The 19737-nt window shown below is 33.6% G+C and overlaps 1 protein-coding gene across 2 annotated transcripts in view; it reads right to left on the bottom strand.

The window, feature by feature from the left end:
• The window catches only part of LOC149535192 (Trimeric LpxA-like enzyme), a 288509-nt gene that overhangs the window by 99360 nt on the left and 169412 nt on the right, over window positions 1-19737 (bottom strand). For both annotated transcript variants that reach the window (XM_089807588.1, XM_089807589.1), the window contains exon 12: window positions 3912-3994. In XM_089807588.1, the coding sequence (XP_089663714.1) occupies window positions 3912-3994 (83 nt within the window). The remainder of the gene's footprint in view (window positions 1-3911; window positions 3995-19737) is intronic.

Below are 19737 nucleotides of genomic sequence, written 5' to 3'. Positions count from 1 at the left end.
AATTTGCCTTTGTCATCTTGACACATAAAATAGCATCGACATCCTATTTTAAGTGGACCGTCATAGCAAATATTTCCATTCTCTTTAATGTCACAGCATACATTTGTGTAGGTAGCGTCTATGGTGTCATTTGTTACTTTCCCCTGTATCCAACGAAGGCAATTTCTTGTGAATGAAATTCACGGTGGGTATTGCAAGTCATTGCAGTTGCTTGGCCTGTTCTAGATTTCACATAGATTACATCTATGGAAATAATACTTCCTTGTTCATTCTTGGTGGAATAAAAATGAAGAATTCAGCCTTCACAATCCAAATCCAGACTCTCTTAAGGCAACCATAACTGGACCATGGATTCTGTGTTGATCTGTCATATGCGAGAAATTTTGTGATCGTGTATGATGAAGACCTATTTTGAATAAAAATTTAGTGTACAATAGACATGATAAATCTTGGTCTACAGTTTTCATGGAGAGGAAAATAGTGTGTTTTAGAAATTAGTCAATACAAAGATTCATCACCAAGTGAGCTCTGTATAAAAGATGAAATCAGTATGCCATTAATCCATGTTTTGACTTCAGATATCAAAATCACTGTTACTAATTTGAGTCTCATAATTACAAATATTTGATGTCTTATGAATATTTTGGCCTTCCTTGCTTTCTACAGAACATATCTTCTCATATTGTCAAATGGTCAATGAATCACGATACTGGTTCATCGTCTTCAATTTTCAGATATGGTACTCAAGTCATGGGATTCATCTATCATTGTTGAAGCACAATCTCTAGGACCCTGAGAACAGACTCCCAAACCTAGTCATTTATACTAAAGCATTTCTTCGATATGTTCATAGATATTCCTATCAAGAGGACTAAAGAACAGTTCTACGAGAAAGAAACTTGACACCAATAATCATGTTTTTAACATGTATGCTAATTGAATTCATCCTTCATAATATGAACGTTCTCATGAATTGTGATATAGTTAAAAAAAAGGGCGATATTTCGCCAAACCCACGATATCTTGCAGACCAATTTGCTAGCCAAAAAAAATGAACAAAAACTCGGCTCTGAATTAAACCAAAAAACTGCAGCAGTTTTTCCTGAAAGTATCGTGCGGAAATCGAAAAAATGTTGAGAAAAAGCGTTGACAATCGTCGGAATTTTAGGTTCGACGTGACAACATTCATCCTTCTACATTCGGCACTAGCAGTCTTCCTCTCCCTGCATTCAGCGAGCATTCACAGCTGACTTCATTCAATTTGCCTCCATCGTGCATTTGACATGCCTCCGTTTGTCTGCATTCTACTTGCCTCTATCGTGCCATTGAATTTGTTTGAATCGTGCCATCCACTTTCAGATATTTTTGTGTTTTTTTTGTTTTTTTTGTAATTGTAATATATTTGGTTTCAAAAATTGTTTCAAACCTAGTTTATTTTGTAAAAACAAAAATCTATTAAATATTGTTATTTCATTTTGCTAAAAAATTAAAAAAATTAAAATATAGTAAATAATTTACTATTTACTGTGTATTTTAAATTTAAAATAATGTTGCTTTGTTTAAGAACTTTAACTATAATATATATATATATGATAGTATTGACTTTATTTTGTAAAAGATTTGTAATTGATATATTTTAATAGTAATACTGTAACAGATTTATAATATATATTAATCTATTTATAATAAATTTTAATAGATTTATAATGGATTTTAATAGATCTTAGTAGATTTATAATAGTATTTTAACAAATTTATAAAATATTAAATTGTCACTTATTAGATGCTTTCTAATTATAATTGGTTGTTTATTAGCTAGTTCCTCAAAGTCTACTTGTTTCTTCACTTTGATTAATGTATGGTGGATATCTCAAATCATTCTATGTTCTACAAATTTGTTCTGTATGTGTGCATTTTAAGAATATTCTACAAAATCATACATTTTCAAATGTTCGACAAAAGTGCCGATTTATTGCAGATTTTTTCGCCGAGTTTTTGCCAATTCCGAGATTTTCAAAATTTTTGGGCCAGCCGAGATATTTCCAAAATTGAGTTTTTCAACTATGAATTGTATCTCTGATTGCTCTTGATGCAGCAGGATTAGGGACAATCTCATGCTCAACAATAGCCCTTTGAAAAAAAAATTAAGATTGACTGAAACATCTGCAGCACGACCCAGCTTTGACGGCTCCAAGGATTTTGAAATAAAATCATTAGCATATTTATCAAAATCAGATATCATGGTGATACTCTAAGCCATGCCCCGTAAGAAAGAGTTTTCCTGATTAACAAGGATTGCGTCATACAATCCAAAAATTTGAAGATGGCTTAATAGGAGTCTCCAAATTACTAGAAATAGCCATAGAAGAATGATCATGCCAAAACAGTTTTAAGGAAGGGCCATATTCCCTGAATTCAAGCATTTTCATGTTCCTCTTTACTGTAACATGTTCTCCCCTGGTTTTAAGGAAGGAACCTTCATGATGATTAGAGGCACTATAAGGATTTCATGAAGATGTTTCTAAAGGATATGATGACATGAAGATTTTTCTATTTTGGCATATGATTCCAAGGGTTGCAAATAAGAATTTTTGCTTATATGGGGCTTCAAGTTTTGCCAAAATTTAGAACCCCAACACAACCTATGAGTGATTAGAGGACAAGACTGGTAGCTGTGAATGGGGAACATGCTTGCTGATTTTGCACAATTGAAGGGTGTGATGTTGAAAAGGCAAAAGGCATGGAGAGAAAGGAGGTAGGCAGAAGATCTATAAAGGAATAAAGTGTATTTAGTATCTTGATCAAAGGTGTAGGGTCACATAAGATGTCGACGTTTGGGCTTAATTAATAGAAAATTAGGAAGTGTCTTTAGGATCTAGCTCAATGGTCTAGGGTCATATAAGATGTAGATTGCTTGTGCTAATTTAACGGACAAATCTGAATTTGGACTTTGGCTAAGGCAGTGATGACCTTGGGTACGCCATCCCAAAGGAATCGTTCCCTAATCTGATCAGCCTATGAGTGACTAGAGGACAAGAATGGTAGTTGTGAATAGGGAACATGCTCACTAATTTTGCACAATGGAAGGGTGTGATGTGAAAAAGGCAAAGGCATTGAGAGAAAGGAAGTAGGCAGAAGCTCCATAAAGGAAGAAAGTGTGTTTAGTATCTAGATCAAAGGTGTAAGGTTGCATAAGATGTGGATGTTTGGGCTTAATTAGTAGAAAATTAGGAAATGTCTTTAGGATCTAGCTCAATGGCGTAGGGTCATATAAGGTGCAGATTGCTTGTGATAGCTTAATGGACAATTTTAGTGCAAGCAAAATACATTTCTTATAAAGAGACACAGGACCTTAGCATACTCACACTCAACCAAAATGCAAATCAACTAAATTTAGGTCTAGAGACAATAGGAGGAAATAAGCCTAAATACCACAATGTATGCCAGTATTAGGGGGAGATGTCCTCAGAAAAGAACTACTAAAGTGAAACTAGATTTTATCTCCAAGAAATCATTCTACAACAAATAACAAAGAACCATGGAAATATGTCCATCTGTACCTATTTCCAACACGTACATATACATACATATTGACACTAACATTCCTTGCTAGAAGAGTAATTGCCTTTGGTATTTTATTTGTTCCATTTCAGTAAAATCTGTGCTTACTTAAGGTGATGTTAGAACCCTCCACCAAAAAAGTGCAAAACATCTCACAAATATTTTTCTTCAGATGACAACATCCATAAAATGTTTCAAAACGGGAAATGCTTTAGAAAAATAAGATCTATTCTTTAAACGCAAAAAATTACATTCCAAACAAGCTTGGTTTGTATTGATTTAAGAAAACTCAAGCTTCAATAAATCAAGGTTGCCATAGTTTCAAGGAAGCATCTACTATTATTGCAAACCTCATCGTCTTCACTTTTTAAATAGTGCCTTAACAAATCCTTCCACTTTGTGGTTACACTTTTTGTATTTCTCACAAGCTCAACTGCAACCAATGGAATAAAAAAAAGAGTTATTTTCAGAGATTGCACAGAACAAGTATAAAACGTTGTATCTACTACACAAGTCATGTTGTTTACTTAAAATTTCAGGACAATGAAACAGTAACTATAATAAAGTTTACTACAAGAAATAATTACAAAATTCTTCTTTCATGTGACCTCACTAAATATTGCATGCTCGTTGATTAATATTTACCCAAAATGACATTCATTTATGGTCAACAAGGAAAATTTGTTGGAAATTAGAAAAGATGAAATGTTTCCATGGCAGTTCACTACAGTACTATTCTTTTTTAATAGGGTTATATATATTTTTGATGCATGCTAAAAATATCAGGGGGTGGCAGGAAGCAAATGTTTAAATTTAAAAGTACACTCACAACAATGAAAGAAAGGAGGCTGAGGGTGTCCACAAGGATCCCAAAACTGCAATATGACAAGCCTCAAACTAAAACAAAAAAAAAACAATGTATAAGAAGGAATTCAATCATTATGCTATTTTTTCTTTTTGTGCTAACAAGATAAACAAAAATGAAAACAGCAGCGAGAAGAAGGGAAGACGCCATCACAACTAAATCATTTGACATATGTTTAGTATCTATTGCTCATTTGCACAAATCCTTTTGACTTTGTTTTCCCTATCATCTAATTCAGGGCTGAGTCTAAAATTTGTACATTTAAAACCCACAAACAACCAAGTTGGCATCATCGTTGCAATACTCAGTGGTTGTGGAAAACTCATGAGTTTTTCTTGGCAACAAGAAAACTTGCTATTTATTCATCAAAAATACTTGCTGAGTTTTTGGAAAGCTTTTGCCATAATCTCTGCAAGTCCAACTTGAAAATTCAACCGCAAAAGCAAAATCAGCCCAGACAGCAAAATAGTGGATTTTGCTTGCAATTTTTTGTTCCTCAAGAAAAAAAATGCAGTCCCAAGCTACTCCAAGGTCATTAGCAGCAATTTTAGTCAATTTATGGCAGATCTCGAAGAAAAAATGGATTCCCAAGTAGGTATTCTGATTATTTCTGCTGTTCCTTAATTATTATATTATTGCATCAAGATTTGTAGAAAAGCAGCATTGGCCTTTTCTAAGTACTCTAAATTGCTTTAGAATCCCATGAACAATATTTAAAAATTAAAACCACGTGTCTTAAAATTATTTTCACTATTTCCTACCAAAGTCTTTTGTTTTTTGCAAATGTTTCAACTATGGTTGGCATTATGTGTTGTCATTTATGTCAACTTGATATCTGACAATATGTGTTGAGGTCATTGAGAACAGTTGATAAAAGCCAAGGTATTGATGATAAAGACGATTGAGAACAATTAAGACGGGCAGTGTTGCTGCTATGTAGTACTGTTGTTAGTCTATTGCTGGATAGCGTTGCTGATATTTGTTGGACAGTGTTGGTGACAAATGTAGGGTAGTTGTTGGATAGTGTTGCTAAGATGACAAAAGAAGGGTTACTGATTTGGAAAGAGGGAACGTTATTTGAGAGGAGTTGATGATATGAAACAAGCGAACATTACTGATATGGACGAAGAAAACATTGCATAAGCTGGAAGGTGTAATGTCCCCTTTTTCTGGGAAATTTGAAATTAATTGCCCAACCCTATTTATATTGATACTGACTATTGAGGACTTCATACAAGTTATTAAAGTCAATTTAATAATTAAAAAGGGGAGTCAATAAGAGAGTAACTGGCAAAAAGGACAAGGTCAGTCTTGGAAAATAAAGAGTCAGGCAGAGGGATATGAAAAGTCCCCAGGTTGTGTTTAAAATAGGGAGAAGGAGCTCATTTGAGGATGCTTGGATTTGATTTGGATATTGAGCTCTCATTGAGAGTCATTTGGAAGCTTCAGCTTTTAGCCCACTTGGAGGACGAAAACACACAAGTCGGAAGACGGTGGACGAAAACCCATCATAGTGGAGGCGTCATTTCAGGTGTCTCGCTAGTAATTATTTGCAACTCTGATTTTCAGTACTTCCAATCTAATTGTATCTCTGTTTGTAAGATTGGATTTAGGTGGTAATAAGAGTTAGCATATTGCTGATGTATAATGCAATTAGAAACCTGAGATTATTGGAACCTCTTATATTGGATGAATTACTGAATATTTGATAAAATCAGTTGCAAGTATTTGCTGTTAATTATTCTGTGATTTTCATTTGAGAGTTTGAAGACGATACCTAGCCGGGGTATTACAGTGGTATCAGAGGTAAAAGATCTGCCATTCTGTTGGGTATAAATACAGCTTTCATCCAAAAAAAAAAATTGGAGAAATGTCTTTGACTGAGATATTTCTATGAATCTGTCCATAACCAGCACACATGTTTTAATCAAAGTCATCGTTGATGTTGTTTGAAGACAACTATTGGTGCTGAATATTAATAATTTTAAAGAGGCTTAATACAAAGCAACAATTTTCTAAGTTCCGCAAATGTTGGATGCACTATTGATATTGGAGTTTTCTGAGTGTCGTCACTTACAGATATGTGCCGTCACTTTCAGATACAGCCTGTTGAATGCAATCTCATTGCGAAAAATGCACAGAAAAATTATTACTAGTGGCGTCCAGGGTAATGGTTCCATACAACCAATAACCTGTAGTCCATGCAAGACATTGTCGTCATTGCAATCATTTTTGTTGATGGTCAGCATCAAAGGATTGCAGCGTAAGTGAGGCTTTCCTTCAATATTTGGACAAACTTTAGAATTTGGCAAAGATTGTGCAATGAACATTAAAGGCAGTCAATGTTATCAGAATGGAGTAGCGATGGAGTCAACACTACAAAAAGGGAATCGTTTCCTTCAGAAAGATAGAAAGGCAATATTGTAACACCTTCTTGGCCAGTGGATAGTATTGCCATGGCACAGGAAGTTGGAGCCAAAAAAAAGGAAAAGACTGAACCTTTCTGTTTCTGAAGGAAATTATATTGCTGTGTGAATTAACGGGAACATATTGTAAATTTTTTTGGACCGCTAAATTAAGCCAGTATTGCATCATTTGTTAGAATTTACATATCGGGCCAACTGGAGAAGAATTTTTGGTGAGCCGATCATTAATTTTCCATGAGAACTATAGTCGGGCCATAGTGGAGGATTTTATTCATTAGCTTTATTAATATTTGGAAACAGGTGGATGTAAAGAAGACTTTATCGTGCTTTAAATATTGGAGGCAGGAGAATATATATTTCATATACCTAATACGTAAATAGCTCTCACAATAGTTTTCATGCAAAAACTTAATCTCATTCGCAATACTTTGGAAGATAAATAGTTTTGGGCAAAATAATTGTGAAAATATTCTTTCTATTAGCAGAGGTTGCAGAGGAATTTTTGCATCCCCATGGATTGGGTGCAGAAGGATTTCTTCAAATGGCGCATCTTCCATTTCATGAATTTCTGAAAATTGGAAGTACAAGCTTCTTGTTCGGGAGACAAAGTCTACCATGCCTCTTGCATTACCGAACTTAGCATAAAAATTGATCTGTATGAGTTGAAATGTCAGTGCAAGTCATCTTGATTGCAGATGCTATGAATCATTCCCTAGAGCTGTAATTTCTTCATTGTCAAACTGTAAGCCTCTCGTCGTTACCATTCTGGAAGTAATAATAATAATAAAAAGCCTCTGTTGTGTTATGTTGCATGGAACATAGAAACTGAAGGGTCACAAGGATCCTGTGAATTGAGTTAGAAATTGTGGTATAATTCAGAGTGATTGTTAGTTTATAGGTCCAGTACTGTATGTTTATTCTCATATTCCCATGGATGGAAGGATGAATTTTGGAGCAGCAAAACAACCTACAGTTATCACAGAATATTGGGAAGTTATTGGAGGTTAAGTCTTTATAAAAAATCTCTCTCCTTATTGGCTGATTAGTATTCAGGAAAAAAGCAATTTTTGTGCAATTCTACTTGGAAGTCTTCATCAATAATAACAGCAAGCAAACTGTTTGTCAAAACCATAAGAAAAAATGGAAGAACTGAAAAGCAGTGTTTTATCAGAGGAATTTAACAGTACATCCAATGGCCCTCAGCTAAGAGACTTGCAGAAAGAAAAGAAAATTGGATGGCTATATGTATTTGTGTTGCAATTAGAACACATGGAATCCTCAAATGATGTTCTCTCCAAATTAGAAGAGATAGAAATATATTTGACTAAGTTGCAAGCTGCTCCAGAATCTAATAAACACAAAGAGTATAGGCTTTTGATCCTGGCAACTTATGTGCTTGGCAGTCCCTTTGACCTTTGTGGCGTTTTGTTGGACATAAATAGATTTATCTTATCTGCAGGTTCCTTCTATGTACACTCATTTCCTGTATAAAAGTGGGCGTAAAAGGTTTGGACTGTGATGAACCTGTGGATCTGCTAGTAAAATGTTCCCCATTTTCTGCAGCTTTGCTACTTTCTTCCCTTTCTCTAAACACTACAGTCTTTCCATCTGCTGTGTTATGAACCAACTCAGATAAAGATTATTATCACTCGAGTTTTAGCAATTTTTAAAACATTTGCTTGGCTGCTTCTTCACTGGATGATGGTGGCTGATCTGAACCTGTCATTACTCCTTTACATTTTTCCAAGCTATGGCCTCTTTTTCCACGCATGCAATCAATGCAAACAGTATGCAAAGTCTTGCAGCTCTGATACCACTGTAATATCTGCTAGGCAAACTTACAGAAATATTCACTTCTGTTTTCAAAATAATCTTGTCGAACTGTTTGCAAGCATGCATAAGTAATATGTTTTCTTAGTTCACGTTTTATACTATTGTGATGAAATGCTTTCACACACTTTCCATTCATGAATAGCATGCAGTGTATCAATTCCAACGATCAAATACAAATTCATTAGACTCGAGACAATTTCAGCAGTCTGCTATAACTACAGAAGAGTATATACTAACAGAAATTACAAAATCTAATCTTATTTTAAAGCCCAAACTGGAAATTATTATGGCAACGAAAAACTGATTTCTCAAATATTACTTATCAATCTGAGCTGAAAACTGCTGAATCTTATTTGACTTCCAAAACTCTGTATAGGGTCTGTAATCATTTCCTGAGTGTTGCTGCAACTATATTTGACTGAAAATGAACAATAGTAGATTGAGATAGAAGTACTAATTTTGGACATCTGCATTCATGCTGTATCTATCAGCAACATCTATTATTCAGTGTACAGTCTCCAGTATTTGCAGAAAACTCGATAATCCATAAGTGGAGGAAGAAGTTGTCAATGTATAGTTAGCAATGAATACCAATTTGACCCCCAAACTAGGTTGCAATCACCAACAGAAGACCATCCAACGGACAGAAGTGATATCTCTCTATATTTATCAGCTTCAATTTTCAAAATATATAATACCACTATAATAATTCTCTATCAGAGGAAGGCCCCAAGAAAAGCAACAGCATAATGACTCCAATCCCGTCAAGGAATTATTTCTAATGTTCTTCCAAAGTTCAGGAGAGAAATTTTTTGCCATTTGACAAGTATTTATTATTTTAGCCAAACTACTAATTTTGTAAAAACTTGCCGATTTCTCACATGGAAATGACGCTCAATTAAATATCCCCAATATATTTCTTTGAACTTAACCATATGCAATAAATATTTTGAAGGTACATAACGCTAATATTAATCGCACACCTTATGAATGTATAAGCCCAGCAATTTTATATTGCAACGGAATTTTACATTCACCAAATTTGGTAGAGTCATCCCAATTACAATCAGGACCAACAAATCATTTGCCAGACAATATTTAGAACTAGCAATCGCACCTTGGTGTGCAATAGGTACACCGAATAAGTGTTTCTTGGTGGGTACGAATGATTAATTCAATAGAAGTAAATTGATTGTTAAATATATGTAAATATGTGTTTGAAAGATCTTTTTATCCCTAGCTCTATGAGGCTTTAATGTTCCTAGAACCACCAAAAATTGTTTTGTAAGGGAAAAATCATCATAGGTATTGTATCGAACATGATTAACCTAATGAACATTGAAAAGTAGATGATTACACATATTTTGAACTTATAAATGTGCGACCGTACAATTAAGAACCAATAAAATAATCATTGTGTGCTATTCCAAACTTGAGAAAGAGTAGTCAGAACTATAAATGAGATAGTTTTTCTCCATCTACTTGTGAACAGTGCATGTGAAATAACATTTGTTGTAAAATGAGAAAAATTCATTCAAGTAAATTGAAATATAAGTGGTAAGCAACAATAGCTGGTTTGTTGGGCTCCAAACACTTACCATTTTTTGAATAGATATGGTTAAGATACTTTCAAACGTGTATTGCATATTAACGAATGGAGCATGGGTATAAATGTGGATCTTTAAATTAAAAAATAGGAAAAACAAAAAAGTTTATTTTTGTCAAGGTTATAAACCTTTTCAGCAATGTTATTATATAATCATCAAGAAGTGGATGACTAGTACCCTTGTAAAAATAATCCTATACTCCCAGTTACCTCACCTTTTCCATTACTTTTAAGTGTCAATCAAGATAGTGAATGGTCTATCTTAGACTTTATTATATTAAGACAGTGAATTCTCTATCTTATGCTATGTAAACTCAAGATAATGAATCTCTATCTAAAACTTCAACAAATATTAAATGACTAACAATAGACATTGAGACACAATAGTCATTTCTTTCATGTGTGAGAAGATGTTCAAACATTTGTGGATTTCATAAACTTTACACGTAGTTTATCAAAATTATTTAATGGAGGTAACAAGTACAAACTAATTTAAAACTCATTAACATGCTCTCAATTTGATTCCTGAATTTTAGAAAAGTGAAAGCACTTGCCCATTTTCTTCCAAGCCCAAATCTCTCATGAAATGACCACATGTCATTGATGGGATGACTATTTATAGAAGAGAGTAGACAAGATCGTTGTGGTAAAAGCACTAGCTACTTAAATAAACATAGAAGTTCATTCACCAATCTTCACCAAAGATTTGCAATGGTAACAAGAGTGGAGAAAAATAATATATATTTTTTTAAATAAATTATTCAATTTATAAAGATTAAGCATTGGGAGTAACTTCAACACATCCATGAAAATAATTGGATCCAAAAAGCTATGAACAAAAGTTTGAGAATGAAAGTTCTTCACCAAAGGATAAAATGGTTTGACAGCTAAAAATATTTTTATGAATTATTTGCTAAGGATATTAAAAATTGGGTGCAAAGGTTAATAATTAAATATTAAAGTTAAAATGAAGAATAAACTACAATTTATTCATCATTAGAGTTTTATCAACAAATGGTATTTTTAACTAAATTTTAGTTAAAAGAGTTATCAATGTATAGGATAAAGAAGTGGATTTTTGGAAGATAATATTAAAGATGTGATTTTTCATATTTTTGATAATTTTTGGGATTCTCACTCACTTAAATCATATGTGATCCTTATTTTTTTTGTTGGAAATATGAATTCTAGTTATAGACTAGTTTCAAGACTTCTAATTTCACACAACATTTACGCATTGTACTTGTGTTTTGTCTTCCTTTCCTTGTTTCTAAAGTGAGTTATTGAAATTCTACATACGTTGAGCCATGTAACCTTTCAAATAGAGTCGATTGGGCACTAAAATGAGAGAAAAATATGGTAGACTATAGAATCGAACAACCCTAAGCTTTTAACAATTGTCATAAAATTTAGAAATATAAATATATCAATGGTAGGGTATTTATTCAATGTTCTTATTACACCATATATTTATAAGAAACATCTAAACAAAAAATTAGTAAGCATAGCTTACCAAGTGGACTCTAACTGTTTCGATTGGATAACCACAAATAAGTTAATACAATTTATAACCAACATGTCAAGTCATTTTCCGCTTTTGATATTAGTTTTTGTGAGAGCAGATAGATTTAATAGGCGCATACCATTGAAAACCCTTAAACTATCATGATCTTGCTTTGATAAAAAAAATTAATATAATTTTGAACGGACACATTATTGAATGAATGCCTCTTTTACATGATAAATTTTCCTGTTGTCTCTACCTTTAACCTAAAAATGTACCTTTTCGAACTATAATATATTATTTATTATATCTTATATTCAATTATATGTAATATTATTTTTTCATTTTAAATTATACATTGCATTTAATTTTTTTTAAGATTAATATAAAACACCATTATACACACACACACACAATGTTATAGCGGATGTTATATTTATATTGCATCCTTGATAATATATAAATAATATATTATATAAATTATATTAAGTATTATAGATATTATTTTATTTAAGAAATAACTATTTTGTATGCTTCAAAATAATATATCTTATATAAATAAACCTATTAAAAATATGGTATTAAAATCTTTATAATTAAATACATATAACTTTCCAATAGGTTAGAGCTCACTTGACCCAAAAAATTAAACAAGGTCTATAATGAGTCTATGGTGGCCCTTAAGTTTCTTTTTATAATCATGTGTGATTTAATAACAATAATAAGTAGTAGTTGATGCAATAGTTAGCACTCATTGCATCTAGCTGATGAGGTGAAGCATCCAAACTTCCTAAGAGCTCAACCATCCATCCTAGTACTAGTCCAGCTCAAGTGCACTTACCCTCAAAATTTCCTTTAAGGCTAAGCTCATTTTTCTTGCAATCTCATTGGAGAACATTCAATAATTGTTTTACCTTATGAGCAATTCATTGTAAAACCCCTTAATCTCATCAATTAATGAGTAGGAGATATTTTTGTCGCAAATTGTGATATTGGTTTCATGATTCCAATGTGTAGTTTTAGGGTCAAACTCATTGATCCATGTTTTAGAAGTAATAAGTGCTCTCTCCTATCAATGGAAAAAAAGAAGAAGAAGAGGTAGATAATTAAAATTTTGATTGTTCAGATCAATTTAATCTTGTTACATATGTTTGAAGATTCAGTCGTCCATCTTAATTAGATAAGTTCAAATAAAAATGTCCTTGAGGTAAATTTTAATCAGTTAAATCTATGATAGAATAATTATGTTGATCTTAAATTATAGATAGATTAAAAGAGCATGCATACATGTTTAGAATATTAAAAAATTAATATGATATTACTTTCTGAATAGCATTCAATTTAAAACATGGATTACGAAAAACGAGAACAAGTTTTAGAATATTTGTTGAAGGCCTACTATAAATATGTGTTGGCAGACACCGTGAAAAATGTGGAAGCTCCATTGAATATTTTTGACAATTAATTGAGTGTGCTATTCTGATTTATTATGTTATTTAAAATCAGTAACTTCGAAGGGATTATAAAGAATCAGACGTAAACAAAACAATTTAGAGTTCAAACAATTTGAAAATGGCCAAGGTGGTTTTAGTTATCTCTATGCTCTAAGAACTCGTTTTAGTTATCTCCACTAAACACGTGTGTGGGACCACTTATAAACATTATTGAAGATAGGACGTATATCGGTTCCCTATTAATGGCACTTAGTAGATGCTGAATATCTGTTCAATAATGTGAATTCTGAAAATCAATTGCTTCTGAACCTAGTACCTAGTCAATAACTATCTCTCACCACAAAGGGAAGTGGGACCAAACATAGAGGGCCAGGTGGAGAGTTGCTGCTGTCTTGGTCCTGTCATAATTAATGCACAAGGAAATCCAAGTAGCCATCACAATCACTAAGCAGATCATTCCAAAAATGTGCTTGCCCTATCCTATGAGAATGGACGAACGGATCAAATGCCATGGTCATCCATGTTTAAGAAGAAATCTATGCCGTTGATCCAAGATATCAGGTCGAGCACTTCATATAAGGGAACGCCTTCGGCGTAAATATTTAATATTGAGAGCATAATCTCCCTTGTTCTCAAATAGGAAATAGAAACAAATATTTACTTCTAAAATATCCTTAGTAAATTGTCTTATAATAAGGCTTCACAAATTTGTCCAACTGTGAACCCCGTCACGAATCCACCCTTAAGAAGAGTTAGGTTTTTGTTCAACCCTTCTCACAATCTTTTTAAGGTTTCCGACCAAAGAGATATTCTTTATACAAAGCTCCATACAAATTATCAAATCCAAATAGACCTTTTTTTAAAGTACACCAAGAAGCATCTAGCACATAAGGCCAACTTGACTGACATTAAAAAAATAGTTTTCTGAATTCATTAATATTTATTGAGTCATCAACTGAATTTTTCTTTCTAGGATAATTTAACAAAAATTAATTTAATTAATTGCCACTTAAAAATTGGGGACACTACATGTTAGGTTGTTGAAACTAGAATTGTATCAAATTCAAATGTCTTGAAACAACTTGCGAAGGTATAAGGGGCATAAAGTGTTGTAGACTGCATTACTCTCTAGCATTTATATATACAATCAAATACGGAAAGAGCCTAAAATGTCAAAACATTGATCTTGGGTAATGTGTGGTGTGAGCCCATGCAGAATATATTTTGATTTCACATGACCCATCATTAGTGTGATTAGATATGTTGATACAATTTGACCATGTTTGGCTGAAATTTATGATGGTATAGATTCCACTCTTCATACACAAAGGTTAAAAGTATAAGTCATGGCACATGGCCACATAGAAGCATTTTTCAAAAGGGTGTAAAAGATCATCATTGACCGTTGGAAATCTACGACTACACCATCCATCTCCTAGCATTTCTTCTATCCAAATATTATCATAAAGATGGATTTTTCACAGAGGAGGGTGGTACTATATAGAGATGATGAGATTGTTGCTAGGTACTAGACTACATCCAAAAGAGTAATTTCAAATGTAAATATAAAGAGTATTATCTTGAGCGAGCTTTATCACTTCATATCTTCAAGGAATCATGATGTTTGCACTCTTTATTACAACTATAGGAAAGATGCTCATGAATGGAGGTATATACATGGCCTCTATTCGGTTGCAACCTCTCGCAATAAAACATCCTCCTTAAATATGCATCGTTTTTTTTTTCAACTTTCTCATTTATATTCCATTATTATATATAAAAATTTGTGTTTTGTAATTCAAAATGGTGTATGTTAATTCAATTTGTTTCGAGTTCTTTAGCTAAGCAAATACATACTCATTTTCTATAATGACCCCTTTTTGGGAAATTAGAAAGGTTAAAGATATATTTGTATAATATTAAAATTGACTTGGAGAGCATGGACTAGAATTATAAAAGACAAAGACAAATAAGACGAAAGGCCAAGAAGGGAGTCGAAGAGTCACAACTATGGAGATAAAAGGAGATGAGACTCATTCATTTGGGATGCTTGATTTTATTATTCAGATTTCAGTTCCTCTCTTGGGAGAGTAATCGGAAAGCTTCAACTTTCAGCTAGTGTGAGGACATAGCCCCTTGTGCTGGCTAACAGTGGATGCAAACCCATTGTCCGTCGAGACGTCATTTTAGGTATCTCGTATCTGCTTACAGGTTCTTCTCGAGTATACCAATTTGACTGTAAATTCTGTGTTTAAGATTGGATTTCGAGTACTAGTTATTGTATTGCTGTTGTATAATGCAATAACATTGTTTAAGGAGTTTTATGAGAGTTTTTTGGTTTTATATTGTATGTCTGTAATGCAATTTTATATGTTTGAATCCTGAGTATCATTTTGAAAAAGAACGACTTAATATTTGTTGGAGTTTCTGCTGGTTTCTATCGTTGTTTGTGATACATCTGCCTATGGTTTAAGTTTTGAATATTAGTTTTGAGGCAACAACCAAGTATATAACTACTGGGGATATTTCATAGGGTTTATATTACGGGTTTTATAATGCAGCTTCACATGTTTATACTCGAATGTTATCTGGAGAAAGAAAATCGGGTCAATATCTGGTTCAAGACACTTCAGTGGTATCAAAGCCTCGTATTCTGCAACCTGTGAGGTTTTAGAAATAATTACAGAATCTGCGAGTTTGGTAAAGCTTCATCAATAGGCAAAAAGGTAAGAAGTTGGATTGAATACCTTCTAAATAGTTAGTTTGGTCCTTGTCTAAGAAATTATATTTGAACATTGTTCTCAAAACATTACAGGTGGGACAAATGCTGTGATATAAGCGATAAAAATTCAAAATAAAATATATGCATGTAGTAATGGTAATACAGCTGTTGAATCAATATCATTAGCTTTGCGTGATTTGAAAAAGAGGGAGCTCTCACAAGGGATCCTTTTCCTTCAAAGTTCGTCTCAAGAATGGATTGATATATATATGAAAAATAATGGTCGATGCCTAGCTATTTCATTTCCTTTCCAAGCAGTCCTTATGATAGGGATTACTTCCATGCAAAAGTTAGGAATATTGAAGAGTTCTTCATTTATAGAACTTAAGAAAGAAAGTCACAGTATCAGACTAAATTGTGGCTTTGAAGGAGCCATCGGTTGACACGAATTGCACTATTGGCATCATAGTGAATGTTTTGATCCATGTGTTTGCAATACTGGCGCTTTATCTTTTCTTTTGAGCCTTGCTCCTTTGGCGTAATTCCATATTTGAAGAAATTATTACTAGAGCGACTAATATTTAGAAGATTGGCACAATAAAACCAAGGCTAGTCGTGGATATATTATCGCATGTTTTCATCATTTGTTGATGGGAGGGAAATTATCCTGGTAGTCGAAAATAATTACTTGGAGTGGCTTACTTAAGATGTGATTTTGCAAGTATCGTGCACCCTCATGAATATAATAATGCAAATCAAAGTGGAACCGCAGTTGGCTTAGTCTTCATATCTGGAAGAAAGACTAACCCAGTTATCCCGGATATTCAATTGGGATAATATTTCAAATGTTATGCCATGGAGATTTTTGCAAATGATAACCAAACATAGTACCTGCTCTTCTAAAGTTTCATATAATAGCATTTCGTCTTCACTAGAATCTTCAACAGATTAGCCAACAATAGAAAGGAAACACGGCATTGGGAGTTCTCTGTATAGCGGCACTTTTTGCTTACAGTTGGAGTTCATGCACAAGGGTGTAAAGCCAAAATTAAAACAAGAATCCTTCGGGTGATCTTTGCTGACTGCCAGGTTGCCTCATATGATGGAAGATTGTCATTTTATCAGTCGAATGGATGATACAAGGCATAGCTAGCAAATTGTTTGGAGTTACTCCATGCAAGCATTACAACATTACAACATTCTCCAGATTCTTAATACCAAGGCTCTGTTAGAAAGGGTGTTACCTATAAACTGTCGTTACTGCAAATTCCAAAATCTCATGCAAAGGAACACTACTAGGATACTCACACTCCAGTAAATTGCTCATCCTTGAACATGAATAGTGTCTTAAACAGTTTGTTGTATGTGGGTTTTGCAGGTTTGTGAATTCCCTCTACCAGCAGTAGAGTTGAATACACATCAAAAAAGTGAGTCGGATTGTGGATGACGGTTAGACAAAGGCAAGGAGTCCAAGGGAAATTACAGGAGCCAATTCAGGAGCTTGAACAGAAGAAATCATGGCTTTCTCTTAAGATGAAGGAACTTGAGGAATCTTTGTGCATTTTCGGTCAATCCTCGATAGAAATTAGATGACAAAAGTTCATGTAGTAGATGTCATTGAAGATCCCTGAAATTTGGGAACTGATGCAACCATATGTTGCAACTTACCTCTATGTATCCACAACTCTTCATTTGAAGTGAATTGAAATTCTTTTTTATCCGATCATTGGATATGTCACAAGTTGACACTATCAAAGGAGATGGCAAAATCTATAATTTAACTATGTAAGCTATACAAATCGATTTCATGTAAACCTATGGCATTATCATTGATGGTCTATTACATTTGCCATCTTAGCTTTGATTTCATAGGAATTACATTTCTATAATTTACAGAAACATTGACCATTGTGTCCAAATTAAAGAACGACTACACTTTGTCTCTTCTAGGATCGGGAAGGAAAGGCATAACTTTTGAGCTCTCATTTCTCACGAATGGAGAGCAGCTATTTCCATTATCCTATTAAAGCTTCCCTTGCTCAGCTTGTAATTAGTTTAGGTTACCTGTAAAATTATCATATCAATGATTGTATGCATGAAGCATTGCTAGAATGGAATTGTAAAATTATATAGAAGATGTTAGTGACAAAAAAAAGTTGCACCAATCTGATACTATGCCATTGCAATGCAGACATTCAAGATGGGCTCACACTGCAATAAGTGGACACAGGAGAATCCAAACATGCTCTCCAGAAAGGAGGGGAGTGCCAGTTGACAAAGATTCAGAGCTCAAGCCAGCTAGGCACGCTAGCCCAATCAAGTCCCAAAAAACTAAGCTTATGCAGACATCATCTAATTGCTATGGGGAAAAGAAAGAATTTCACTATTATTCCAAGAGACATAAATACAAGAAGATTGTCACCAAGAAGTAATATTGATGTAAAGAAGGTTGGAGATGATAGCATCAAATTTGATGAACATAGATAGTGCAGTTTGAAACTCGAACACACAAAAAGAGATATAGAAAGAGCTGAAAATTCTAGACTGTGGGTGCCACAATCAGCAAATATAAGAACAGAAATACTCAACATTTACAAGGAGTATCAAAAACTTCCTACCCGAATCCAGAATGATTTATCAGCAGATATAAGAACAAAAATACTCAACATTTACAAGGAATATCAAAAACTTCCTACCCGAACCCATAATGATTTATCATTCAGTGATTACTTGGATCTTCATCTAGAGAAGCAAAATAAGATTGATATGGCAAAAAGAAAGTATTTGGAATTGGTTCAAGATCTCCTTGCAAAAGACCAATGTAGAGGTGGGTATGAAGAAGTTTCAGCAGATCAAAATCATTGAATAGAATCTTGTAAAAGAACAATCAACTACCATTGATTTGCAGCCTTCTTATGATCACATAGAAGATGTTACACAGGGTGCAAGTTTCTACATTGGTGATTTGGAAGTTAGCTTTGACAAGCAAGCTGATGAGGTCGGTTGCACACGATGTAATAGCGGATTGAAATCTTGGTATGATGAACCACATATTTTTGATACCCATGACATGAACTTAGAGAAACAACCTAAGATGACACTACAAGACGATGAACCGCTCCAACAGGACAATCCAGCTGAAGGTTAGTGAAGATTTGGTTGTGGCGTCTTTGGTACGTTATGATAGCACTCACAAGATGGTTGAGGATCTCTACAGGAAGGTTCAAAAGGGAGTCCAAGAAGATTGGCTTGTTTCTGAATTGCAAGTGATCAAAACAACTCTTGAAACTATGAAATCAGATTATTTATATTTGCTTTCCAACAGGGATAACATTTTTAAGGTTGCTGAAATACATGATGATCAGCTGAATAAAGAAAGGAATGCGATTGTCATGTCCCCTTCCCCGCACTAGTTCTATGGCGTCGGGTTAATCTATCTCCACATCATGATAGATTAACGACATCAACAATTAGGATGCTTACCAGTCACATGGGAGATTTATCTTAAGTTCATCATTTAAAAAATTAAAAGTTCTTTAATAAAGTTACTTTATGTTTTAAAAGTCATTTACTTTATAAAGTGACTTAAGCGACTACAGGACAAAATTGTTGTTTTATCCCACATCTCTTATTCCAACACTTTTCCCTCACTCCGAGGTTATAAATAAGAGACTCCACCTTGGGATTTGTACACAAGAATTTATGAACTCAATACATTGACGTCTTCTGGTTGCTTTAATGTGACTGGTCAGAAACTCTGAGGACA

Source organism: Cupressus sempervirens, chromosome 10, assembly GCF_028749045.1.
Source record: "Cupressus sempervirens isolate cs-2001-9-10 chromosome 10, ASM2874904v1, whole genome shotgun sequence".
NCBI classification, from domain to species: Eukaryota; Viridiplantae; Streptophyta; class Pinopsida; order Cupressales; family Cupressaceae; genus Cupressus; species Cupressus sempervirens.
The sequence above is the reverse complement of the archived record's forward strand: the minus strand, read 5'-3'. Positions and strand labels throughout refer to the sequence as shown.